This window comes from Muntiacus reevesi, chromosome 16 (assembly GCF_963930625.1).
Source record: "Muntiacus reevesi chromosome 16, mMunRee1.1, whole genome shotgun sequence".
Lineage (NCBI taxonomy): Eukaryota > Metazoa > Chordata > Mammalia > Artiodactyla > Cervidae > Muntiacus > Muntiacus reevesi.
The window spans coordinates 38267691-38295597 of NC_089264.1; the positions used below are offsets into that span (position 1 = coordinate 38267691).

At 38.8% G+C, this 27907-nt stretch overlaps 2 protein-coding genes across 12 annotated transcripts in view; one reads left to right on the forward strand and one right to left on the reverse strand.

Annotated features, from left to right (window-relative positions):
* Window positions 1-438: 438 nt before the first annotated feature.
* On the forward strand, window positions 439-20770 carry PACRGL (parkin coregulated like). Of its 11 annotated transcripts, XM_065907474.1 has the most exons (11): window positions 442-577; window positions 3770-3837; window positions 3954-4108; window positions 5405-5472; window positions 8007-8097; window positions 11082-11216; window positions 11354-11401; window positions 11673-11780; window positions 15797-15877; window positions 18952-19045; window positions 19860-20770. In XM_065907474.1, the coding sequence occupies exons 2-10, from the start codon at window positions 3786-3788 to the stop codon at window positions 19006-19008; spliced, it is 795 nt and encodes a 264-aa protein (XP_065763546.1). In that variant the 5' UTR covers window positions 442-577; window positions 3770-3785; the 3' UTR covers window positions 19009-19045; window positions 19860-20770. The 11 variants fall into 11 exon arrangements, with proteins under 11 accessions (XP_065763548.1, XP_065763546.1, XP_065763552.1 ...); XM_065907476.1 differs by lacking the exon at window positions 19860-20770 and having other exon boundaries at window positions 439-555; window positions 18952-19233; XM_065907480.1 differs by lacking the exon at window positions 15797-15877.
* Window positions 20745-27907, reverse strand: part of KCNIP4 (potassium voltage-gated channel interacting protein 4) — a 535080-nt gene continuing 527917 nt past the window's right edge. Inside the window, exons 5-8 of the mRNA XM_065907483.1 lie at window positions 26330-26437; window positions 24405-24509; window positions 23694-23756; window positions 20745-22218 (exon numbers count right to left, since the gene is read on the reverse strand). Of these exons, the coding sequence (XP_065763555.1) occupies window positions 22171-22218; window positions 23694-23756; window positions 24405-24509; window positions 26330-26437 (324 nt within the window). The 3' untranslated portion in view covers window positions 20745-22170. The remainder of the gene's footprint in view (window positions 22219-23693; window positions 23757-24404; window positions 24510-26329; window positions 26438-27907) is intronic.

Here is a 27907-nt window from a genome sequence, read left to right on the forward strand (position 1 = left end):
TGAAATAGGACAGGAAAGGAAAATTCACAGCTGGACTGGCAGATGGCTCTGGCCTTAGCAGTGCAACACCCTGGGGCGAGAGTTCAAGGTCCTCAGCTATTAGAGGATTTAGGGCAATAATACACGGAGACCGTCGAGCTAAGTGCGCAGGAGAAACGTACGAGTTAAATACACAGACTAGCGTAAGGCTGCGGCGCAACAAGTACAAGGAATCTGTATTCTCCTTCGCTCCTTGACTCTGTCATTCCGAAAATACTCTGCTCCTGGTACCCCTTTGTCACTGGAGTCTGAGCGCCAAGCTCGCGAGCTGCCCTTTCAATACTGTGCGCCTCGTTGCCAGGGCAACCATGCCTGCCCGGCACAACTCCGCGACCTCCATGCTATTGGCTTGAGGACGCAGGGTGCGTCCGACGTCACTGCGCGGCGCCGCAAGATCCGGGAACCCTGCGAAACCTGATTTTTCCCGGTCCCCGGCGGCCGGCGACGGGACCGGCGGCTGGTGGCCCAGCGGGTGCTGGTTGGCTGGTGTGCAGATCGCGGTGGGAGAGAGGAGCGGTAGGAACGGGTCCCTAGAGCGGTGAGCGGGATCCGCTGTGCCATCCTCATTCTCTCGGCGGAGGCGACTTCCTGTCTGGTCAGATGCTATGGCCACGGGACCACGTTGCTAAGGAGCCTGGAGATGCTGAGCGCCATGAGCGCACCCTTCCTGGTCTGGCTTTGGTTGAGAGTTGCCTTATTTGAAACTGGCGCCTTTATCCACTTTTATCTGACCTTCTTTAAAAAAAAAAAAGCAAAACACAACTCTTGTTTTTCTCCATTTTTTCCTCTCCATGTCCTCATTTTCTAACTTTGACAACATCCTGGCCCTGGACTGGTCTTAGGTATTGGGAAATGTGTGGTGTTGGAGGCGAAGAGGCTAGGGAAATGGAAAACAATATGAAGACCCTTAGTACTGTCTCTTTGGATTTTCTTTACGCTGAAAAGGATTGGGATAGGTGAATACTGTGGCTGTTCTTTGAAATTGGAAGGAGCTTTAGAGATGGAGCTCACCTTCTTTAGTGGGGCTCCTGTTACACTTTTGGAACCTTCCAAACACCAGATTAGCGAGTAGGGGAAAAAAGTGACCTCCGTCTCTGAGAATTTAGCAGGTAGTTTAGTGCAGTGGTCTCAGAGGCAAGTGTGGGAAGAATAGGTATGTGGAAAAAGAAATAAGATATATGAGCTGTCCAAAACAGTGAAAGAAAAGTACTCTTTCCTAGCACAGACCCGGATGCCTGTAACCCCTTGTAGATGACCCGCAGCATCTAAGGAAACCTAAGGTGAAAAATGAGGGGTCCACAGTAGGGCTTGCTTAGTTTGTTTGCTCTCTTAATATTGTGACATAGTTTAGGTGCTGGGGTTAAGTGGATTAATAGATTCTAGTGTCTATTTAGAATCTTTATATTGTTTTGTAAAAGATTGAAGGGTATCCTTTGTAATATTTATAACACAAAAAGGTTACTTTTTAACTTCTTCCGACCATTAACCCTTTACACTACCCTCACCTGTTATTTAATGAAAAAGCTATTGTAAGATGAATTAAGCTTTTTTTCCTTTTACAAACAACTCATGCTCTGGGTTTGTTGTCGGTGGTATGCTCTCAGATGGATATTATTTTTAAAAATTGAGTACACTTCATTTGCCTATAAGGTAAAGGGTGATATTTTAACAGTAACTGAAAACCTGTTTCGGAAAGAAGCTCTAACATAGGTGTTTTGGAAGTGGACAGGGAAATGTTTGCATCATTGTGTGTGTGTATGTTTTGGTATTGTTGCTGAAAACTGCATAATTGTATCACACATAAAAACTGTCCTGTATACTTAAAATCTTTGGAAGCGCAATATTCTAACATGTCTTTCAAATGAAGAGTTTCAGTAGCCTTTTGAACCTATTCAAAATCTAATGAAACATTTTCCAGCTAGTACCTTATAGAAACAGCTGTTTGACATAAAAGAACATAAAATTGTGTCAGTCCAACTTGTTGAATAATCACTGAAGGGCAGTATTAGGTTGCACTTTAAATAGGTCATAATTAAAGTCTGTGTTAGCTTAGGATAGTATCTAACAAGTTTAATGAGCTAATAATTACCATATTTTTAGAAAATGCCTTGGGGATGAATGTGAAGTGTGATATTGGGAAGTAACTCATCTGCTGGTAGTAGGCTGAGAAAATTAGGTCAGCATATCAAATTAAGAAAATCAAAGTTAAACTTACTCTGTTACAGAAATGATCTTACATTTAGTTTATCTTTGCAGGGTAGTTTGATCTGGTCACATTGTATTTAAAATATTTGGAGGCTGAATGTTATTACATGGAACTTTGCCCTCCTTGTGAAGATTTCTAATTTGTCAAGTAAATTAAAATAATCTCATGTTATTACTCATTTAAGAAGGCATCAATGTTTTAAGTTGAAGAAGAGAGAACTAAAGAGTTGTGATTTGTGTCCCCAAATATTTGAAAAGCTGTCATTTACAAGTAGAAGACTACATCTATGTGGCCTTAAGAGAAGATCTTATAGATGTTATAGAAAAATGACTATGTTAAAGACTTAAAGTGGGAAGTACTCTAATGAAAGAATATTTGGAGTGTCATGTAAATGGGGGAAATGGAGTAATCAAGGAGAAATAAGGGAGCAAGGCAGAAATCCAAGTGCTGTGGAGTCGTGCATTTGAGAAAGTGATGGTCAGGAAGGCCTGCTTGGAACTTGGGATTGGAGCTAGACCCAGAAATAGCAGCGGGCAGTTGGGTGTAGAAGTCTGGGTGTGTGGCGGCAGATTCTTTGCAATAATTTGATTCGGCAGGAAAACAAGGGCTATGAGTTAGAGACCTCCTGTTAGCAAAGAGGGAATTATGGGAGAGGGAGAAGTGAACTATCATTCACTGGATAAGCTTGACATATTATCTTCTTTAACCTTCAGTAATAGCTTTGATAGGATTAGTATCTCCCCCATGTTCAGAGCCCAAGAAATCAAGGCTTAGGAAGATTAAACAATCTGCTTAAGTTCATAAACCTGTAGTTAGTAAAGAGGAGAGGCAGTCCCAAATCTGAGCCCAGAGCTCCTTCTACTTCATCATGTCACATTGATCTTATCTGTAGGGTTGAGTGTAGGGAATGGAAGAAAAGGAGACAATAGATATCCTGAATTTTTCAGCCTGAGAGATCAGAAAACTGGTGGCACTTTGAACTGACAGGCGGTTCATAACTTCAGTGTGAAAACCACAGTTTGGGTGATGTTAAGTTTAAGAGGTCCATTTAGTAGGAGAGTTCCTTACGTCACTGGAAATGTAGGACTTGATATGCAGATGTGAACACTGGGAACTCTGGAAATACAGAGGCCAGAGAAAGTACAGACAGTAGGGGATGTGCCAACCACTTTCCCAGAAATCTAGTCTGTATTTTCTGTATGTGGCAGAGAATTACAATTGAGTTTCTAAAAGTGTATTTGGACTATTTGAATGGAAAAATGCATATTTTTATACATTTTGCTTACAGATATTTAAAAAAAAATTTCATTGGAGTGACTGATGGTTTTTAATTTACTGTTGTTGGTATTATTAAAGTTGATCATTTTCATACTTTCTTACTGGCTTTTTAGGCATTTTGCTCTATATCATACCTTTTCTGTGGGACTGTTACTGTATTTCCTACTCTGTTCAGTTTGGTCTTTACATTGTTAATGAATCCTCCTGCCCAGAAACAGTGTTGAAATCAAGTTTCATGTAACGCAGGAGCAAAGGAGAAGCAATGCAGAAATCAGAGTGCCATAGGGGCGTCCAGATGAGAAACAGACTGACAGGTACAGAGTGTTGCTTTTTAAATGCAGAGGTAGATTTTGTTAATGACACATGCTTTGTACAGGTGAATGCAGGCTGAGCTTTCACTTCTTTTTTGTTGATGTTCTGTTTTTTTTAGATAACTGTGATCAAAGGACATCATTAAGTGTACAAGTAAAACATGGGACTCCGGTTCAACAAAGCAAATCTTCATCATCAACCAGCTCTCCAGAATCTGCAAGAAAACTTCATCCTCGACCAAGCGATAAACTTAACCCTAAAACAATTAACCCGGTAGGTACAAAAGAGATTCCTGACTTAGCAGGTTTTCCAAAGTATTAGACTTTTATATACTGTTGAGCCATTCAACAGGTATCCTGTTTCTTTTGTTAGTTTTAAGCTAGTTGTGAAGGAAGGAATATGGTAATCATGATGAAGAATGGAGGTAATGATATGAGTGTGGGAATGAGAAGGTGTAAGCTAGAAATCAGTCAGTTTCGGTATGTCATATCACATTCATGGATGAGTATTGTAGAGTATAAAATAAATTGCATATCAACTTTCTTTTTTTTTTTTTTAATTTACTGTGATTATTATACTTCCCAATATCAATGAATAACCTTGTAAAATGTAACCTTGTAAGGATGAATTACAAGCTTTCATAGTTGCATAAAGATCTCTGACCGTTTCTTTATGACCTGAAAATTAGCTCCACCAGAATTCCTAACTACAGCACTAACTTTCTTTTGCTTTCTCAAAGCAGATTAATCACATTTAACAAACATAAGGTTTATATACATAAAAGTACATAATTGTAAGTTTCTTGGTCAGTTTATCCACAAAATGAACACACTTGTGCTCCAACACCAGACGGTATCTGGTCCAGCCTTACATAGACGATGATGGTTTCAGCCTTTAAAGGGGATTATGAGAGTGGCTGAGACACAGACTTGGATGACAGGTAGAATACAGCAGATACTTAAGCAAGGATACAGTGAACTATCCAAAGGCAAGAGGAGATTGTCTGACTTTATAAAAGAAAAATGGAAAATAGTTTAAGCTTCTGTGTTCCTTTTCTTCTTTCTGTCATTTGCAGTGTCAAGAAATTTTAGGTTCTTTGACCTTCCAAACTGTACATATTTGAATGGAGGACAAGTAGGACATATGTGGTATGCAGGAGGTTAAAAATTCATCTACTTTCCCCGTACACCTTTTCTCCATTTAGCCTTCACTTTGAAAGGTCACAGTGGAGGAGGGGCAGAAAGATAAATTATCTTTATTGTATTTATAATATTTCGATTTAAAAATATTTATCTATAGTATGTTTATTTTATGTGTGGTTTCAGCTACCTCCAAGGCTCTGAAACAAGGGTTAAAGGAAATATACAAATTGTGGAGAGGATTGATCATTTTTCTCAGCCATTTTTCTGAGTAGAATGATGCATTTGATACAAGCTTGGTGGACTTCAAAGTCAGGGTGTCTATTTGCCTCTGACCTCAGCAGAATTGAAATTGATTAGGTATCACTAAGTGGAGATGATAGTAATAATTATTGTATTCTTGTCATTTTTTTTTTTTTTCTAATTTTAGTTTGGTGAACAGCCGCGAACCCCTTCTGCCTTTGCAGCTATTTACTCTAAGGGAGGTATTCCTTGCAGGTAAGATCAATACAAGTTATAACTGACCATATTATTCAAAATAATTGAGTAAAATCAATACAGTTTCCAATTTAAACGTATTGAAAGTTTTATTTACTAGGGAGGTTGAAATAAAGGTGAATTACTTATTCATACTTTGTCTTTTGGATTGATATAGATCCTAGGACACTGTTGAAAAAAGTAATTTTAATTCCAAAAGAGAATTACTGATACATCTATAGTAAACCACCAGATAATTGAAGAAATTGACTGAAACAGTTTCTAAAACAGTTTAAGCATTCATAGGCTTGGGAAAATTTCAGATAAATAATCCTCTTTTGTCTGAACTGGAAGTTGACAATTAAATGAAATTGTTTTGTTATTTTTAAACTATATTTCAGAAATCAGATATTTCAAATTTTATTTGAACTTATATTTCTTAATGGGTAGTACAGCTGTTTTTGTTTTCTTTTGATGTAATTTTTGTAGCCTTTCTGGGTGGACATCAAGCTATTTTAAAAAAAGCAATGCAGGTTACTAATAGAGGGATATCCTTTTAAGAGTTCACTACTGAGAAACATTAATTTCTTCTAAGTATATCCAGTTTTAACCTGTTGTAGATGATAGGTCATTTTATTTTCATTGTGGAAAGAATAATCATAGCATTCTTTTTGGTATTTGAAATTTAAAGAAATGTAGTTTTTAATGATATTTTCAGATTTGGAAGGCAGGAGTGAAAAGTCAGCTCAGGAGGCATTTTTTAATTTATTATTGTTACTATTTTGTATTTACATTCTGAACTGAAACTATTTTAAAGGTCTTATACCTTCTTCCCACTCTCAGAATTTATTGTTGCTAAAAATGTAAAAACAGTGCTGCCGAGGCTTCTTGGGGTTATGAAAATAACACTTTAGTATTCTTTAGAAGATGCCAAGTTGAGAACATTAGAAAAGGAGTGTGAAATAACAGTTGAGTGTAATGAATAATAAATTCTGTGTCACGAGTGTGGTGATGTTTCCATGGATGTATTCATACATCAAAACTTACCAAATTTTACACTATATTAACAGTGTCGATTTTTATTTCAAGTTCTGCCTCAATAAAGGCTGTTAGAATATTTTAAAAAAAAAAAAAGAGGCAGCAACAGCAGAGACTTTAATTCAAGGGGCTACCACTTTTTCACCCTGCATGGGCCATTGCTTATTCCTGGCCTCAGTTTCCCTCTCTTTAACAGGGATGAAACCTGGCTTTCCTTTAGATTATTTCTGTTTAGATTAAATGATATATGGGCTTCCCACATGTTGTTAGTTGTAAAGAACTCACTTGCTAGTGCAGATGTAAGCGACGCCAGTTCAGTCTCTGGGCCGGGCCCCTGGAGGTGGGCATGGCAACCTACTCCAGTATTCTTTTTGTTTTAATTAATTATTTTAATTGGAGGCTAATTACTTTACAGTACTGCGGTAGTTTTTGCCATACACTGATATGAATCAGCCAGGGTGCACATGTATCCCCCCATCCTGAAGCCCCCTCCCCACCCCATCCCTCTGGGTCGTCCCAGTGCACCGGCTTTGAGTGCCCTGTTTCATGCTTTGAACTTGGACTGGTCGTCTGTTTCACATACAGTAATATACATATTTCAGTGCTGTTCTCTCAAATCATCCCACCCTTGCCTTCTCCCACAGAGTCCAAAAGTCTGTTCTTGACATCTGTGTCTCTTTTGCTGTCTTGTATATAGTGTCATCATTATCGTCTTTCTAAATTCCATATATATATATGTTAATATACTGTATTGCTGTTTTTCTTTCTGATTTACTTCACTTTGTATAATAGGCTCCCGTTTCATCCACCTCATTAGAACTGACTCAAATGCATTCTTTTTTAATAGCTGAGTAATACTCCATTGTGTATATGTACCACAACTCTCTTATCCATTTGTCTGCCAGTGGGCATCTAGGTTGCTTCCGTGTCCTGGCTATTGTAAACAGTGCTGCAGTGAGCACTGCAGTCCAGTATTTTTGCCTGGAGGATCCCATGGATGGAGGAACCTGGCGGGCTACAGTTCCTAGGGTCACAGAGTTGGAAACAACTGAAGCGACTTAGCATGCACAAATGATACATACCTGAAAATTAATATTGCTTATGAAAAAAAATTATTTCTAATTATCACATTTGTTTGCTTATTTTGTGATAGGTTTGCTATTGGTTTGTCTATGGGTTACCTATTTTGTTATAGTTATGACTGAACCATATGAAGTGTAATATTTGCATTAAGACGCAAATAGCACTCCAAAACTGTAGGCTTAACAAATGTGGAGATGTGTAGTTTTGTCATCAAGCAATTTTGTTAAAAGGGTAGGAATTTGTAGGGTTGTAAATATGCAATTATTGCTCTATAAGGTGCCTTTGTAATATCTTTTAAAGTCATGAAGTTCCTATGTGTTATAAAATAATTCTAATATGGTTATGTTGAAGAAAGAATGTGTATATTGTGATTAATCACTGTTTAGTATATAAGTCTCTTGTTCTTGTCACATTCACTGACTTTTATATTTTAGGTTGGTCCATGGTTCAGTAAAACACAGGTTACAGTGGGAATGTCCTCCTGAAAAGCTTCCATTCGATCCTCTTCTTATTACCTTAGCTGAGGTGAATACTCTATCTTTCCTGAGTGTTTATTTTTCTAATTGCATTAAATGTTATTTTGTAACTCATCAGTAAATCTCATTCTTTACTTTTGAAATAAAAGCCAAAGAACAGGTATTAAAACCCCACACTTCCTTAGGAACTAATTATGAATGGTGTATGTTTCTTAGACACTGATTAATCAGCTTTATAAACATGAAATTAATCTGCACAGGGATTTGTAGATAAGTAGATAAAATATTCACACTTACTTTAAAGTGCTTGGAATCATATTGAACTAGTCAAGTCAGGAGGATAGCATCATTTAAACTCATACTAGAATCAGTTTACAGTGACTGGTCTTTCCTTATGGAACCTTTATTAAGTCACCTATATTAAGTCACCTTTAATATGATATGTTTCCTAGGGAACTGATATCAACTACCTAAATGTTCTTTTGGGTAATTTTCAGGGCTTTTGCCTTCTTGTGCATTTTAAGTAAAATATCATAGAGATTGTTTTTGTAGAGGATTTCAGAAATACTTCTCACATATTCCTTTATATTAACATTTGTGTCAGGAACAAAGTTGGCAGAGTATTAGCCTGAAGTGAGTCAGAGATATCTTCTGTGAATGTAATTATTTATAAATGTATAGAATTGGAGACAGAAGTTGAGAAATGAATTAACCAGTTGTACTTAACCTTAACTCGTCTTCTTTAAGACTTCAGGATCGTTTTTGTTCTTGTCGCTGTTAAGAAGCAAATCTCCTTACATTAGAGCCTTGACGGTATTAATCTGAATTGGCAGTGCCTCTGGGATAAGTCATACAGTAGTCAGGAATCCAAAAGATATGACACTGAAAAAATTCAGATTATTTTTTTCTTCACTCAAAAAAACATTTGCTTTTCCTGTAAAACTTGTGGAATGGGCCAGATATCAGCAGAGCTGAAAAAGTAGACAGTTGTGCTGATTGAGATATCTTAATTATAGTGAATGCTTAGAATTTCTAATTCCTCCTTTAGTTTTCCAAGTGTATTTACTCTTTTAAATGGACATATCAGTTACTACTGGGGCTTCCCAGGTAGTGGTAAAGAACCTGCCTGCAAATGCTAGAGATGTAAGAGATGTGGGTTCAGTCCCTGGGTTTGGAAGATCCCTTGGAGAAGGAAATGGCATCCCACTCCAGGATTCTTGCCTGGGAAATCCCATGGACAGAGGAGCCTGGCAGTCCACAGTCCATAGTGTCACAGAGAGTCAGACATGACTGAAGTGGCTTGGCACACAGGCATCAATTACTTCTGAAGACTACCAAGTTATCTTAGGTCTTAGCTTTTCTTAATTTGTACCTCAGCCTGCAGAAGATATTTTGGTGTAAGAGGTAGTGTATATTTATGGATAGCCTATTTTGAAATTAAATTTTAATCAGTCTCTTTTAAACTTTGTGTTACAAACTAAAGATGCTCGTATTTCATTAGTTCTTTTTTGAGCTTTAAACTTTTTACATATGGTAGAACACAATTTTTTAGATGAATCAAAACTATAGTGATACCTTTGAAAACATGCTCCAGCTAATCATAAGACAGGGGCAGTGCTTTGACTTGAGGAATCCTCAAAGGAACTCTGAGTTTAGTTTAGATCTCATAGAGTCAGTCTTTTAAATATCTGTTTTTGCAATATCTCTGCTTTTATTTCTGTCCTGTGTAAACTTTTCTCTTTCCCCTCTCCTCATTTACTAATGGGAAAGCAGTGACAGAACCACTACTATTGAATCCATTTCACCTTGACCTGAGGTTCCTCATCTCTAAAACGAACAGGATAGGGGTGCTCCTAAGACCATAGAACCTTTGTTCTGTGATGCCAGTGTGCTTGGCAGCATAGTTTTCAAAAGCATGACGGCATGTGGGAAAAGAAGTGTTTCATCACCATTTAGAAGCAGATAGTTTTGTTTTGGGGATTTTTTTTTTCTTGGCTACACCGCATGCAGGCATGCAGGATTAATTTCCTAATCAGGATCAAACATTTGTCCCTTACAATGGAAGCATGGAGTCCTAACCACTGGACTGCCAGGGAATTCCCCTGGAAGCAGATGGTTTGGCCACAAGGACAAATTGGTTGAAAATTAGTATTTTTAGGCATGACCCTGCAGCTGGGTATACTTAATTCCAGATAATAATTAGTCAAACTGAGAGAGTATTGCTATTACTTTCTTTGTTTTATCTTTTCAGAAAAGATGCCCATTTTATCCTGACTCAAAATAATAATTAAAAAGAGTACTGTCTAATTGTTCCTAATGCATTTAGGGCGAAAGGCTTTGGTGAGAAATGATTTACACAGGGTTTTTTCCCCCCATATTTTTGTTTGATTTTCTTATGTTAAAGATGGCGTTTGAAATCTTACAATGCATTTTAAGCATAGTATAAGATTTGTCTTCTAAGTATCTTAGTATTTAAATGTGAAGGAGATATAATATTTTGGAGACTCATTAAACAAGTTGCAAAGTCATCTTTAAGGCAGGGGGTCCAACAATTTTGCATTTATAAAGTGGGATAGAGTAACATAGATTTTAGACTAATTCGTTGTGATTTCTGGCAGTGTTTGGGAGTATAAGCAACATGTTTTTAGTTTCATAGTGAGTTCTTTCCTTCTCTTTCATTTTATTTACCTTTCCTCTCTTTCATCCTCCTTCCTCTTGTTTTTCTCTCTTTTCTTTTTCATTTATTTTTCCTTGCTACTCCTTTGCTTTTCCCTGTTTCTTTTATTTTTTCTTATTCTTACTCTTTTTCCTTTCCTTCTTGGTTAAAGATCCTTTTTGTCTCATGTATATCCCATGTTCCACAATTTCTTAGTTTAATTGAAATTGTAATTATTGAAATTATATTTCACAAATAGGAAAATAATACTAAAGCGTGATTTTCACTTACATGAGTAAGGATTACATTTTTTTCTATTATCATCACTAAAATGGGTAGTCAATCTGGTTTGTTTGTTTGTATGTTTGTTTTGGCAGGGTCTGAGAGAGACTAAACATCCATACACCTTTGTGTCAAAGGAGGGTTTTAGAGAATTACTTTTGGTTACAGGCGCTCCTGAGAAAGCTGTGCCTTTGCTTCCTAGACTGATTCCTGTGCTGAAGGCAGCTCTGGTATGTCCTTTATTCCTTTAGACTTTCTGCAGTACATTTAGAATATTTTACATCTTTTTTTTCTTTCAAATATTATGCAAATTTTTTCTTTACCTGTGATTTTGATGTGTGTGCAGAATTCGGCCACTGTTTTTCAGGGCCAGATGATTCCTTACTGGAAGATACCTTTAGAAGATGTACTAAAGGTAAAGAGGGACATCTTGAGTAGTTAGAGAAAATAATGAACCTGAAGCCAGTCTTTCTGTAGGCTACAATGTGTTTTATTTAATGTTTCAGTCAACCCAAATTTAGTTTTGGCTTCTAGATGTCCTGTACGAAAGATTATTTTTTAAATCCTGGATTTGATTGGTCATTTTCTAATATTGAGTGTTCACTTTTTCTCCACCCGCATTCCCTTTCTCCTTATCCATCCTTTTCCCTCCCTGCCCGTGGCCATGAACCACCCAACCTCCCCAGGTCCACGTGGATGATGGAGCGTTTGAAAGAGGATTGGATGCTCTGGTACAGTTAAGTGCCGTCGTTGGTCCTTCTCTCAACGACCATCTGAAACATCTGCTTACCAGTGTAAGTGCGGGAAAGATTGGAGAGGGCTTGTGTATACGTATTGCTTTCTGATGTAATGGCTTCAGACTAGTCATTAAAATGATTCAAAACCTTGGGAAAAAAACCTCATCACTGTAACCAAAAAGTATAGACATCAGACCTAGTTGTTCTCAAACAGTTTTACTAATGGGCAATATAGTCTCTTCAGTTTTTTTTTTAACGGAAAGCATCTGCATGAGCAAATTTAGAGTTGTGATAAAAATACACAGAATTGAATGGACAAAAATCAATGAACAGTGTGTGAGGTCTTCGTGCCCATGTGGATTATCTATGAATTCTAAGCAGAGTTTATAAGTATTCTTGTGGAATTGGATGTTGCTAGAGCTATGCGGAGAAGGCAATGACACCCCACTCCGGTACTCTTGCCTGGGAAATCCCATGGACGGAGGAGCCTGGTGGGCTGCAGTCCATGGGGTCGCTAAGAGTCGGATATGACTGAGCGACTTCTCTTTCACTTTTCACTTTCATGCATTGGAGAAGGAAATGGCAACCCACTCCAGTGTTCTTGCCTGGAGAATCCCAGGGACGGGAGGCTGGTGGGCTGCCGTCTGTGGGGTCGCACAGAGTCGGACACGACTGACATGACTTAGCAGCAACAGCAGAGCTATGTTATTCATCTTTTTTCTTTGTTTTACATTGTAATTTTTTTAGTGAGTGTCTAGGATTCAGGTTGAGACATTTTCCTGTTATGAGTAGTGTAACCCTGTCACAACCTAAATCAGGGCACTGCAGTAGAGGAGGTCCCCAGGACCACCCTTAGGTTTGCTGAAATGACCCATGGAACTTAGAGAGGCTGGTACTCGGTGTTGCAGTTTATCCCAGGGAAAGGATACAGACTGAATCGTCCGGGGGAGGAGCTGCAGAGGGCAGGGCCAGGAGAGACTCCTGGTGTGGAGCTTCTGGCGTCTCCCAGTGGAGCGGCGTGGCAGCGCTTGTGGTTTGCAGCGGTGGGTGCCAGCACGCACGGAGCATTGAAGGGTGGGAGGCTCACTTGAGCCTGGGCGTCCAGGGTTCCCCTTAGACGCCTGTCACGCGACATCACTGTTGCATGCCTGGTTGACCTTGGTCTCCAGCCTCTAGAAGGTGAGCTGGTACCTGGTGGCTGGGGGCCCTGACTGTAAATCACATTGTCAGCACTGACTCTCTGGTGTGGCCCAAGGCCCCAGGTAAACAGTCACTCTTAGCTGGCAGGACCTTCCAAGAGTTTAGAGGTTTCCATCCAGGAGGGCAAGGACCGAACCTATATATATGTGCATCTCCCCGCTTTCTTGAGCCTCCCTCCTCTCCTCCCATCCCACTGCTCCCGGTCATCACAGGGCCCCGGGCTGGGCCCCCTGGGTAATACAGCAGCTTCCCACTGTCTGTTTTACATGTGACAGTGTATATGTGTCAGTGCTCCTTTCTCAGTTGGCCCCATCCTCACTTCCCCTGCTTGTCCACAAGTCCATTCTCTACCAGGTTTTTCAGTGCCATTTTTCTAGGTTCCATATATGTGCATTAATATACAATATTTGTTTTTCTCTTTCTGACTTACTTGACAATGTATGGGAGGCTCATCCACCTCACTACCGCTGACTCAAGTTCATCCCTTCTGTGGCTGAGTAGAGTTCCATCTATATATGTACCACACCTTCTTTGTGCATCACCTGTTGATCGACATCTAGATTGCTTCCATGTCCTGGCTGTTGTATATAGTGCCGGTGTGAACGCTGGGGTACAGGTGTTTGTTAGAATTGTGGTTTTCTCAGGGTGTATGCCCAGTAGTGGGAATGCTGGGTCGTATGGTAGATGTAAGGAATCTCTGTACTGTTCTCCATAACGGCTGAATCAGTTTACATTCCCACCAACAGTGCATGAGGGTTCCCTTTTCTCTACATCCCCTCCAGCATTTATTCTTTGTAAATTTTTTTGATGATGGCCACAAAAATCAATCAATTTTTGATTGCTTGGTTCAGACAATCAGCAGTTTAACATAAATCTGCTGCTCTCTGCCCTCCCATTTTGTGTCAGGTATTATTTGAGGCACAGGGAATATAATACTGAGCAAAACCACGCATGCCCCCTGCCCATGTGGAGGCTGGTTTTGTTTTGGGGGAGAAATACATAGCAAGGACATCTGCTGAGAGAACCGGCATGAGGTAAAGAGGAAGTGAAGTGTAAAGAAGAGGACCCCTCCCCTAACTGGGAGTGAGCTTCCGTAACAGCCTCCCAGCCCTGCCCACCGTGGTGGAGGGAGGAGACCAGATCAATGGCTAAACTCTCTTAACTGTTTTTAAAGGTACAATAGCATTTATCTTCGGTCACTCACATACCACCTCAGAGCTCTGCTTTCCCTATGACAAGGACTGACGGAAAGGGCCTCTTCCCTTCCTGGGGTGGCAACACTTTGGGGAGACCTAGCTACCACACTGGCCTTCACGCCCTCGCGGGATTCCGTAGCATAGAAGGCCCTGGAAACAGGATATGTGGGGGCTCATCCCTGCTCCGTAAACTACACACGGTGAGGACCACTGAGTTGCTAGATGCTCCTCTCTCCCCTCCCCACCCCACCCATTCAGCCGGAAAGGCTGCACTTTCACGTCTCATAGACTTCTACATTAGACATTTATTTGAAGAAAGGGCTCTTCTAGGGAAAAAATTTCAGAACCAGTTACTGAACGTACATACAACTGATTTTCTTCATATGCGAAATAAGTCATATCCCTTGTGAGCTTCAACTCTGAGACACTGTTCACTGACCCTAGGACACTGATCCTCAAACTTGAGGGAAGAAATAAATACATCGCCTGGGAATCTTGCTAGAAATGCAGAACCTGGGCCTTTGTCCTGAGAGTCTGACAAAGTAATTTGTGGGGCCGAGAAGCTGTACTTCGGTGGGTAATGCGATGAGATGGTGGTGGTTTGTGGATCTGCCTGTGGTCATCTGCCCAAGGGTAAGAAAACAAACCTAAGATCTGTAAGGGGCACTTTTCCTTGTTCATCTCCAGGACATTGATAAGCCCTTCCTGTCCCCCTTTTAGAATTGCTTTTGTCGCATTTTTTATCTTTCTGGCAGTCTCTTCTGACCCTCCGTAACCTTCGATGACCTGGCTGAAAGAACCCGTCACTCAGGGCTCAGTGGTGGGAATTGTGCTGGTCACTTCCAGACCTGAGAGGACGAAGAACCAGAAACCAGCTCTAGGACAGGGGCTTGCTGAGTGTTTGGTGATGAGGAGTTCTTGCCTGGGCTCCATTTTTATCCCCAGAAAGTGGAGCTGTGAGCAAGTCCTGCTCTAGCTGAGAGGTTCAGGTTTTTGGGTGAGTGGTGCGGAAATTTGCTGGGAGAACACAGCGAGGAGTTGTGTTGAGGGCCTGAGCTGCGCTGTTTGCCTCTTTGCTCCTGTTATCCTGACTCCTGTTCTCTCTCTCATCTCAGTCGGAGCTCCCCGCCTGTCCAAGCAGGCACCTTCAGGACGCAGCTGGGGGCTTTAGGTGATCTTGGGGGTTTTAGGCGGATTCTTCTGCCTGTCACTGTTACTGAATTATTCATGCAAATGCTCTGTTTTTTGTTGTCTCTTCCATTTTTGACTGTAGGAAGCACATGTGCTTTAGAGGCTTAGCTTTCCATCATAGTCCTCCAGATGGTCTTAACAAATGACAGAATGGGAAAGGGTGTAATTTCTTAGAAACCTTACTCTGGAAAACTTACAGTGTGGTAATACTGGGCAGATTCTGTAAGTTTGGTATTATATCAAATAATATAAATCTATCTTTCTAAACAAATACACTGACATCTATTCTATGTAAGTTTTTGTGAGATATTTCCTAAAAGAAGCCTTGCAATCTAAAACAAAATCAGTAGTGTTTATATACTTACTATATAGTAAAGACTCAATGGTATTATTTCTAGTTAGCCTATTAGTGAATTTTTACTAATGTTTATGGTGAACAGTGTTACTTTTTCAAGTCATTTCATTCTCTTAATCTTATTCTCAAAGCTTTCTAAGAGATTAAGGGACAAGAAATTCAAGGAACCAATCACCACTGCGTTACAGAAGCTAGAGCAGCATGGCGGAAGTGTAAGTGAGCATTATTCCCCATAAACCGTAGTTTCTAAAGATTTTAGTCATATTATAAAATTGATCAGATAACATGTTATCTCACTTCAGGCTCAAGTAACCATGTGGAGTTAATATTATTATTCTCTTTTTAGAGCTTAGAGTTTCTTTCCTGCCTAGGTCACACAGGTTTTTGTGTTTTTTTAATTGAAGTGTAGTTGATTTACGATGTCATGTTTCCGGTGTACGGAGAAGTGATGCAGCTCTATATCCATACATATATATATAAACTTTTCCAGGTGCTCTTCCCTTACAGCTTACTGTAACCTGAGGTTCCCTATGCTATGTATTAACAGTAGGTCACACAGTTCTAAGCGCGGGGATTCAGACCCAGGTTGTATCACTGCAGGGCCTGAGCACTTTCACTGTATTGCCGTGTGACCCTCTTTTGTAGAACAGTTCTCCAGATTTTTTTTGATTTAAACTGTTTTGGATGTTTTTGCTTTTACCATTGGGAAGTTAAAAAAAAAAGGACCAAGAGAAAGAAAGAATAGGTTTTTTTTTTCCTTTTGTTATCTTTCCTGTCTGAACAGTTTGAAGTCTGTCCATAATCAAAGATTGAGATGAGGTTCCCAGATGGCTGGGTTGTTCTGTCTGGAAGGTACGTGTGCTCGCTTGAACCTGCATACATGCACACAGAGGGGTGATTTAACTGACTAGTCTGCTTGCAGGAAGGTACTGGGATGTGGGGGATTTCGTTGCTCTCCATGTGCTGTCAAATAACTGAGTTGTGTGAATTTTCATCACGTGAAAGATGTATTCAAATGTTCTAGTCTTGGAAATATTGCCATAATGCAGTGATTCAGCCATGTTTTGGATGTTACATTTTAACAGAGTTGCATGGGATTAACATTGCAGAACTCGATTTCGCTCTAGGTACTTAATTATAAAGAAAATTTACATGATCGATAGAATTTTAATATGGCAGATATTTTAGTTTAAGCATTGCCTAAATTACTTAATTTGAGCAATTTCAGTGACTTTTAAAATTGATTGTGTTTTTTGTCATGATGAAGTTCTAGGGTAAAATTGACAATGTGAAAGTCAGTCCCCGGGCTACTGGGTAACGGGTTTCTTTGTTGTCTGAGTGCAGGCAGAGGTTAGCCTTCAGACCCCTGGTTAAAATGCACAGAATCATCCCCTAGTCCGTCCAGTATCCCTTCCCAGCACAGCAAGGAATTCTGCTTGCTTGTAAATGTGCTTGCTGCTCTGAGAATTAGAATGAGAAGTAATTTGCCCCTTCCGCTGTGAAGTGCAAATAAACAGATGCTGAATAATGATGGCAAGACCTTTCAACCTGAAACCCTGCAGATGGTTTTCCCACATCCTGTGGCCTGGTGTGGGGCCTGGGCAACTAGAAAAGGGCAGCCCAGCGCCTGAGACCTCGTGGGGCTGTGTGTGGAAGAGGGGACAGTCTGTGAGTAAATCCAGGTTAGAAATGGGCTTCCCAGGCGGCGCAGTGGTAAAGAACCCACCAGCCAATGCAGGAGACACAAGATGCGGGTTCGACCCCTGGGTCAGGAAGATCCCCGGAAGAGGAAATGGCAATCCACTGCAGTATTCTTGCCTGGAAAATTCGATGGACAGAGGAGCCTGTCCATGGGAGCCTGGCTACAGTCCATGGGGTCACAAAGAGTCAGACATGATTGAGCCCACACACAGCCACAGGTTAGAAATAGCTCACTAGGATTTGGAGGGGGAATGCAGAGGATGTAGGTGAACAATTCAAGGATCCCAGTGACAGCTAGCCAAGATGTTCTCTTATTGACACTGAATCTTATTAGTTTTTAGTCATGCTAATACAGAATAAAAAGTTTTGAAGTTATAAAAACTATTAAGTGTTGGATATTTCCTCAGACTTTTTCTGTTCTTTTTCCCTCCTTCTAATGTCTTACATAATATTTTAGTAATAATTAATGTAATTGTAATAGAAAGTTTTGATCACATATCAAAGACTTTCCCATGACAATTATTATTGTACTTGCCTTCAGTTCAGTTCAGTCGCTCAGTCGTGTCCAACTCTTTGCGACCCCATGAACTGCAGCACACCAGGCCTCCCTGTCCATCACCAACTCCCGGAGTTTGCTCAAACTCATGTCCATTGAGTCAGTGATGCCATCCACCCATCTCATCCTCTGTCGTCCCCTTCTCCTCCTGCCCTCAATCTTTCCCAGCATCAGGGTCTTTTCAAATGAGTCAGCTCTTTGCATCAGATGGCCAAAGTATTGGAGTTTAGGTACTTTATAATCCATCATGAAATTAATGATCTTCCTTTTTTAAAAACTTCACTGTTTATATCTTTTCTTTTTATACTGGAGATGGATCTTTGTGAGACAATCTTCTCAGTAAACAGTTTTTTATTTCTTAGGGCTTGTGTGTATTACAATGATCAGAGGACTCAACTTCTGGGGAAATAGAAATATTACTTACAGACAGCCATGGCGTCTTTTTCTTAGAACTAATCAGTTTACTATCTGCCTTAAGTTGAAACTGGTTCATTCTTAGCCTGATTCAGTTTTCTTTTTAAATGAAATACATGTATGTCTTGGGAAAGTACATACAAATACACGTCCTGATCTTTATCAACCAAGTAAGAACTTACTGCATGATAGGTACTCTGTTGAGTACATTTTAGACATTAAATTCATTTAATCTTTGCTACAGCCATCAGAGGTGGATTTTGTTGTTATCCCCGTTTAAAGAGCTAGAAACGGAGGTGTAGAAAAGTAATGAGCCCCAGATTTGATAGGGAAGTGATTGGCAGGAGATGGATTAAAAAACTGGTAGTCTGGTTTCTAACTACTTTTCTAGTTAAATATTTTTAAACCACAGAAAGAGACAACCTATATTTTATTTAACTCAGGAAAAAGATTCTACCTCTCTTTCCATCATTCTTTCTGCTCCCATCCTTATTTGGTTTGTTTGTTTGGAACTTTGAACACTATTTTAGGCATGCTTCTATAAACATAGTACCTATTAGGGGAACCCTGCATGATAACAAATGAGGCTAAAAAAATTTTTTTTTCTGTTGACAGGGAAGCCTTATCATCATCAAATCTAAAATTCCCACATATTGCTCCATATGCTGTTGAAGAAAGGAGCCTGAATGACAGGTGTTAAACGCTGACCATGGGTATCTGCAAAACCTGTTCAGAGTCACTTCAGTTTATTTTTTTGTAAATCACAGCCATCCTTCATTATTACTGGCCTTGGATGAGTATATACACAAGTCCACCGAATCATAGTACAAGTTATTCATCAAAAAGAAAGAATGGTTAATAATGGAAAACTATTAAAAATGTTCCATAATAGTACAATCTTGTGGGGTTAATTTTTTTCATATTTTTTGTGTGTGTGTGATTTGTGTGAACAGCAGTTACAGGGTTTACAGTGGATAGGTTTGTATGTATTCTGGTGCCTTTTGTATATAACATTTATACAGTCAGTTTGTACCTGTGTACTTACTTTTAGACATTCTGCCATTTCCTGGGTTATATATTTATCAAGTCTATGGGAGTTTAAAATAGTGGACAAACATTTGTGAATTCACTGTTAATTATATTGTTTGTAAGTATGTATTTTATAATGTTGAATGTTTGGAAAAAATTTCTTTCCAGAGTATTCTACTTTAAGAAAAAGATTTTTAATGTGTAAATTCTCTTTTAAGTATGGTTGTTTATTACAACTCATTAAAACTACCTAAATTTAGGTGTTAATTGTATTTAAGTAAATATATGTTTATTTCATAGTTTGAAAATACTGGTATTCAGTACATGAAGCTATTCAGAAATTAAAATCTTAACACTCTTACGTGTATTCAGTTATTTTGTTGTGCTTACTTATGTTTAACAATTAGCTTAGTTGAAAAAGCTATTAAAAAATTACTTATAAGTGTAGTTGTGAGTGTTGATGTGATACCATCTGATTCTAGATCTTTCTACAGAGAAAGGAATAGAGGGAGAGAAACAGAAAACAAGGAGACCCTCCATCTTCTGGGCAGGAGGAGAGCCTTAGGACCCTGAGTAGCCACACCAAGTCCAAGGCTGACTGAGCCTTCTGAAGAGATGGAGATTAGAGCAGCAGCTCCATCCCAGAAGGAGCTTCCCTGGAGACTCAGGCAGTAAAGAATCTGCCTGCAATGCAGGAGACCCAGGTTCGATCCCTGGGTGGGGAAGATCCCCTGGAGACGGGAATGACTACTCACTCCAGTATTCTTGCCTGGAGAGTCCCATGGAGAGGAGCCTGGCAGGCAACAATCTTGGGATCACAGAGTTGGACACGATTGAGCATGTTCACAGTTTCACATTTCTATCCCAGAAGAATGTTCACTCTTTCTTTATTCATCCCCTCAGATATGTGGAGTGATCTCTTTGTGTAAATAATTCTCATTTCAAGTGCAGTGTCTCAGATGCAATTTGGGGAACACATGTACACCCGTGGTGGATTGATGTCAATGTATGGCAAAACCACTACAATATTGTAAAGTAATTAGCTTCATATTAAAATAAATAAATTTATATTAAGAAGTAAATAAAATGCAAATAAATAAATAAATAAAAGCTAAGTAACTTCTAAAGAGTTGTAACTGCAGAAATGTTCCTTCTCCCTTAGATCTCCTGTCCTTCCTAGTCCCCTGCCTCACCCATTCTTCCCTCAAGTCTCTACCCTCATCACATCCTCAGGTCCCATCAGTTCACACACCTGCCTGCCCACTGGCCTTGATCTGACTCTTCTTCCTTGCATTTTAGCACCACCCAGAGACCAAGATCTCTACAGTTTATAAAATCCCATAAGAAAAACTTGATGTGTTTAGTAATTATAAAATTTATTGAAATAAAGGCCTATAACATAGTAGAGTTATAAACATTTTAGTTGCTTTTATTTTTTCTTTTTGAAATACAAAATGTGCACATTGAGTCTACACAGACACGCGATGGCCAAGTTCAGTGTACATGTATTGTACTACTCTTAATTTCTACACTGGTGATAGCAGGGCAGCTGTCAACATCCTATGTCTACACCAGAATAGATACCTGATTTATTGTTGCAGAGACAGTTGCAAATTTCCTCCTACTCTAGCCTCTTGATCTTGGTGATATTTCTGCAAAACAAGGAAGGTGTGTGTATCTTTAGTAATACTGTGGCAGCTTTACAATTTTGGCTTAAGGTCATTCAAATAATCTGAATAGTTGGAGTTTTATGATGAGCTAAATCATAATACAATCCAGAGGAGTTGCTTAGCGTTTATATTCATTTTCTACTAAATTTGGGTATTCTAGTGCTTAATATAATGGAATCAGTGGTACTTTCAAAGTGAATTCTTTACTGTTTGTACCTAGTAGGCATTGGGGTAGCCAAGATTTCTTTGTCCCTCAATGGCACATAATGTAAAGTTGCCAGGAGGGAGTCAGAATGGAATAGGCCTTGAATGTGGTTAAGAATGAACTTGCTAAGCATTGCCATGGACTAGAGGACAGATGTCCTGACCCTTTTCATAAGCCTCTGGACATCCTCACTTTGTTTCACACCTTCTTGGACTTCGACTTAGTGACAGAAAACAGTCAACTTATAGGATTGAACAAATCCAAAATTACATATATCATGTAGGCCTTGGCTATAATATGTATTATGAAAAATTGAGAAGTGCTTATTAAATAAGCTCTATTAGGCATAAACTAATTTGTTTCACATTATAAAAAATGCCAGATGAATGTCTTAACAGAAGGCAGCAAATCCAGAGAAACTGGGACTATGTGTGTGTTTCTTTTTTCCAATTATAGTAATCTTGTTTACTTAAAGTATAACTGGAATTACAGTATTCAAACATGGAAACTAATAGCTGGAAATTAAGTACAGATGCTAGTATTTTAGAAAACCATTTAAAATTCTGGGGCTGAATACATACACGTGAGTAGCAAAAAACACTGATATTTTAAAATCACCAATAATGTGAAAGCTTCAATAATCACATGGCTAAAGAATGAATAAAACTATATGCCAGATTCTATTCCTTTTGAATATTCACAGGGTATGAAATGACTTAAAACATCCCATGGACTCAGTGGCATTATGAAAAGGATGCAGATTTATAAATGGAAAACTCAAATCTTTTGGGGGTTGCTTTATATTAAAACAAAGCTTGTTTGCATAATATGCCTCATTGTAAAGCTGAGCAATCTATGCTAAAAGTGGTAGCTCCAGCTTTGTGTGATAGAATCGTTCACGTTTTTCTGTTTGAGGATGTATTTGACAAGTTAAATCACATTTTCGAAGAGCTGCATGGAGCGCATGATGTTTTCATCCTGTAAGGGAGGAACAGTGGAATTAAATTCACCATATCTGTAAAGGAAAGTGCACTATTTTGCCTCTTAAGTTTCACCAACCCCCACCAACCTCCTGTGCCAAACGTTCAAATACTGTGTCTGCAAATGTAAGTACGCTTCTATCCATTTTCCATGCTGATACTGTGGAGAGCCCGTTTTATGTTTTGCTGAGTCCACCAGGCTTTAAAGACCTATTTAACTCTGACTTGGTGTTAAGAGAGGATATTTCTCCAATTAGAATGCCAGTACGGAAACTGGAGAGGTAGCACAGAGCGTATCAAAAGTGAGCAATGCAAACCGCCATATCTGGTCATCAGAGGCCAAATCACAGAGACTTGTACAAATGGAAGGAGACAGGGTTTGTGTGTGAGCTAAGAGTCAACTTCATGAAGATTGGAAGTTGGGATTTAGGAGATGGGTTGGCAGTAATTACAGCTGTCCTTCTGAGTCTATTAGAGATAAATCTCTGTGACCTTTAGGAACATTTAAAAATGAATGGTCTCTCAATGCCAGGGAAAGGATTGTTTGGAAGAAACCATTGACCAGTATCTGCAGTTTAGTTCGTTCCTTTGAAACTTAAGGGGACAGACTGGGCATGATGGGGTACTTGGAGATTGTCATCATTTATAGTAATGGTAAATGGTAGCAGAACTGATGACATGCTCTTTCAGAAGCCGAACAACACCTCCATTAGCAGATTGATGTCACCAAGTTAATTCAGAGAGACCATGACATTGAAATATGAGTTGAAAAACAAGTAGGCATCAGGAAAGGGAAAGTATATCAATTTGAAAATAATGAGAAAGAGTAAAACACCAGCAAACTTTTGTCTCCAAAATTATTTTTAAAACTCTTAATTGTTCTACCCACATAGGAAGTCAAATAATTCTAGGTGTCTGCCACCAGATGGTAGAGGACTGCATGGACTTTCCCTCAGGGAGAATCTTCTGCAGTTTAATTTTGTGACTGAACTATTTTGTTCAGCCAAAGACATATCTTGTTCACATACACTGAAGCAATGGTGTTTATATTAGGAATTGGATATAAATTTGATCAGTGATACACTGTTGGCCATACTGGAATCCTAAATCTCTGGAGGATATGATAGACAAGATATATGTTATATTCTAGTTCTGGGGAAAGAACAATTCAAATCTCACATATATTTTGTCCTCAGTGATGAATATTCCAAAGGATTTGAAGAGCAAAAACACACTTGTACAACCATCTCTCCAGGGCTTCCCTCATGGCCTGCCTCAGGGTGTGTTGACTAACAGATTGTATAAATCAGTGATTGTTTTCAGTGGTAAGCTTGTTGCGTCTCAGTTGTATAGAAGTGATGATTTTAGGCATATGACCTTTGCACTTAGCTCAGTTAGTGGTGGCCAGCTGATAGTGCTCAGTCCAGCTGTTAAGAAAGCAAAAGGGATAGTTCCTTTACTCTCATTACTTACTTTTTGACAACTTTCGATGAATTCATCTATGGTAACGACTCCATCTTTGTTTTTGTCCATTTTCTGTTAGGGAATTACAGAACAAAAACCTTTACTCAGACATACCCCTCAGTACCCTCACACCTGAACTGAACAAGCTGAAGCAGATGAAAAGAAAGCCCAGCTGCTTATTTTATGAGGAGAAACTGCTTCAAAACACAAACTAGTAATTTCTTGGTGATAGGACTCATATGAGGCTGACTGATTTTAGGCTGTTGCCTTTTTAATAGAATGTGGAGTCTCTCTGTTCCAGTAAAACCCTACCCTCCAGCTCCCATAGAGTTCAGGCAATTTGACTTATAGAACCTTGATTTTCTCATCTGTAACACGGGGCTAATGAGGATATAAATAACCTCATAGAGTCTTAACGAGAAATAAATGAAAACAAACATCCCAAAACATGAGACATAGCAATTGCTTGCTTATCTTGTGTTCTATTGAGCATATGGTGAATGAGTTCAGTAAGTGGAATTATCAATATTATGATAAATTCAAAACCAAAATTGCTAAATTAATAATGGTACTATTCCATGGTTGAATGGTAAATATTCTATAGCTTTGTCACTTTCAGTAAAAAATTATTTTCCTTTACATTCTTTTGAATTGTCATGATACTTTGCAAACATCAGGAAATTTGCTCCTAATTTCATTCCCCCTCTATTGCATTCCTACCTGGAAAAATGTTTCAACATGTTGTCTGGGAGCATCTTCTTTGAGGACAGGATATGTACATTTACCCATCATATCATATATTGCTTTCATTATATCAAGCATTTCCTGAAAAGGAAAAGGCATTTACGTGAGGCCACAAATGATGTGAAAAGAAACCACTCTGAGAAGCCTTGACAGATTATTCCTACTCAGTTTCAAAGTTTTAATTTTTGGTTGATTCTTCATTAAATATCTTGGTTGTCCCAGAGGAATAGCCTTATGCCTTAAAAACAGCAGAATCAGAATGTAAGAATCAAGTCTGATCTTGGTTTCAAGATGAAGTAAATTCCTGTATATCTAACATGATCAGAAAACACCCTGGTATAATATTTGGACTTCCATACAACTTCACACAGGCTATCTTTGCATTATAGGCTTATTATATATTTTATATGTTGACTATCAATTTCCATTTACTGAGAATAAAATACATTCCACATCATGAGAATTATACTAGAACTAACTGATAAGTCTCAGAGCTTATTAGGGTTTTCCATGTGTTTTTCCTATTGTGACTTTAAAGTCACATGTGGATTAGTCAAAATATTATGCTGGAAATGCTTTGAAACTTTAATTTTTATTAAAACCAAATCTAGTTTTTTATTTGTGATTTCCAGTCTTAGTGAAAAAAAAAATCTAGTTAACATAGACATTCAGTTTTATTGTTCATACTTGTTTTCTTCTTTTCAAAGTTTTCACGTAAGAGTCTGGATTAAGCATGTAATATACTTTTACTTTTGGCAGTATTCAATTCCATTTTAAATGATAAAATTTGTAGTTTGTAAACCATAGGTGAACCCCTATGGTTTGAGTGGAAGATTGTTTAAAATAGCATTCATGAGATGTGTAAGATGTAAGTGGTAAGAACAGCATGTTTGTGTTAAACACAGAAAAGACCAAGAGATACCTAATATCCTGGAGGCATCTGTACTACTAAATGTTTGTTGTACACCAAACATACAAGAGGCAGTAAGTATCCAGGAGACAGCTCAATGCACCTGAATACTTAATACTCATGAGGTCTTAATTCAGCCACCCATTTGTGAGATCCATTCTGGCCCATGTGTCCTCTGCTCAACAAACACAAAACCCATGGACATTGATCAGGTTAATTGTTACACTATAACTGCGGTCAGGTGAACTTGTCCCTGTATCTTCAACAGAGCTAGTCAATGTTTGTCCCAGGAGACCTTCTATTTGAGGAGCCTCATGCTCAAAACACAACTCTGGGGAAAACTAGTGAGAGAAAGAACATGTAGACATTGAATCACATCCAGGATTTAGGTAATATGGTCCTTCAACCTACCTTCACTCTATCCTCAATTAACAAATCTTATCCCATCCTTCTCCACTTACTTCTCATTGTGTTTTAAATTAGTTATCAGCCATTTAATATGCACATCCTAATTTGGTCTATGAGCCTTCTTCCTTAGATTAGCCCACCTGGAAATGTATTTGAAACCCTACTATTGCCTTAGGTCATTTCCCACATAATACAGGTCACTACATATTTCACACAATGTTAAAATTGCCTCTGTTCCCATGTGGACAATATTATATGGGAGAAAAAGAGGTTATAGGCCAAATATTCTAACATGGTTTGGATATATTTTCTTCCAATCTCATTACAACCACTCTCTTTATTCCATGTACATTTATTAAAATGCTATTAGAAATCAAGATGTAATCCTTCTGTGTTTTATAATAACTTTGGAGATTAGCAATAAGCTATTTCTACCCATTCCAATTTTTTCATCAGTATATTTCTCTGCCACCACAAAAAATATGTTAGATTCCTAAAAAAGTGATTTTAGAATGATAATTGCAAGCAAGTTAAAAAATGAAAATGGTCCAAAGGTTAGCTGTGTTGGTGAGGCATTTCTTACTTCTTTAGTGATGTAGCCATCTTTATTTATGTCGTACAAATTAAACGCCCAGTTGAGTTTTTCTTGTACTGTCCCCCGAAGCAAAATAGAAAGGCCCTTGATGAAATCCTAAAAAGAAATAAAAATACAATTTGATACAGAATTTCTAAATAAAAACAAACTCTAATAAAATTCTTTGTCAGATGGTACAAGTAAAGCTTTCAGACCTCTGGATTTGGAACCATTTACTTAGCAAAACGGTTCATGAATTCCTGATCATCTTTTCCCAGCATTCTTTGTGGTCACACACACTCCTTAGGTTTAACATTTCACTTAAAAAAAAATAACTATATTTATTTATGTATTTATTTTCCTTGTGCTGAGTCTTCCTTGCTGCACATCCTTTTCTCTACTAGTGGCAAGTGGGCCTACTCCTTGTAACAGCGCACAGGCTTCTCATTGCGGTGGCTTCCTTGTTGTGTCTCTAGGGCACAGAGGCTTCAGTGGTTGCGGTTCCTGGGCTCTGGAGCACAGGCTCAATAGCTGTGGCTCACTGGTTTAGTTGCTCCAAGGCATGTGGGATCTACCCAGACCAGGGATCGATCCTGTGTCTCCTGCATTGGCAGGCTGATTCTTTACCACTGAGCCACCAGGGAAGCCCAAGATTCTCACTTTCTAATTGAAAACTGTGACTTAAGTCAACTAGAAACTGTGTCAAAACAGACACCCAAATGCAAGACCCATAAGCAAGTGTTTAAGTGGTCTTACTTCCTACTACAAGTGCATAATATTCTCTTACTGAAAAGTATCTAATGACAATGTAACTTTTAAAATACAAGCACATACATAACACACTTCCCATGGATAAGACTGGCTAACAAGAGATAGGGATTGTTCTTAAAATATGGGCCAAGTGAAGCCTTTACTTAGAAATCAAGTTGTGGGCAGTGGCTAAGAGCACAGAGCTAGAAGCCGGGCAGCCTGAATTCAGATTCCAGCTGTATCACCTGATAACTGTTCTCTCAGACAACCTGACATCCTTTTATCTCAGTTTTCATGAGTGGAGATTGCCGTATCTAGCTTCTCAAAAATTTTTATGAGGATTAAAAGAATTAAGCTGCTTATAACTGTGTGGCAAGGACAGCGGCTATGTATTTGTCAAGTAAATGGAACCCTCAGTCAACTTCAAGGTTAGGCAGGTTTGATTGAACTGCAGACAAATCCAGATTAACTCTATCAAGTTCGTACATACTTGTTGCTCAGTTGGCAGGGTTAACATCACAATATGGTGGATTCTGAGTTCACATGGAATTGACAATCCGCTGTCAGGTAGGAATGAAAGAGCAGAAGGGAATTCCAGGAGTGGATTCTGGGCAAAGTTGTAGTCTTGCTTTACATTTTTACATTCCAACATTTTGTACTTGTTTTCCTGTCTCAACTTCTTTACAATTTTTTTTTTAAAGATGGGTGACATTCATGTAATTAAAAATGTAAAAATATATAAGATGTTTCATGAAAAATCTTCCAATTCTGGACCCCATCCACCCTATTTCTTTCCTCTAGCCAACTGACATTAGTACCTTCTTGTTTTTACTTTTG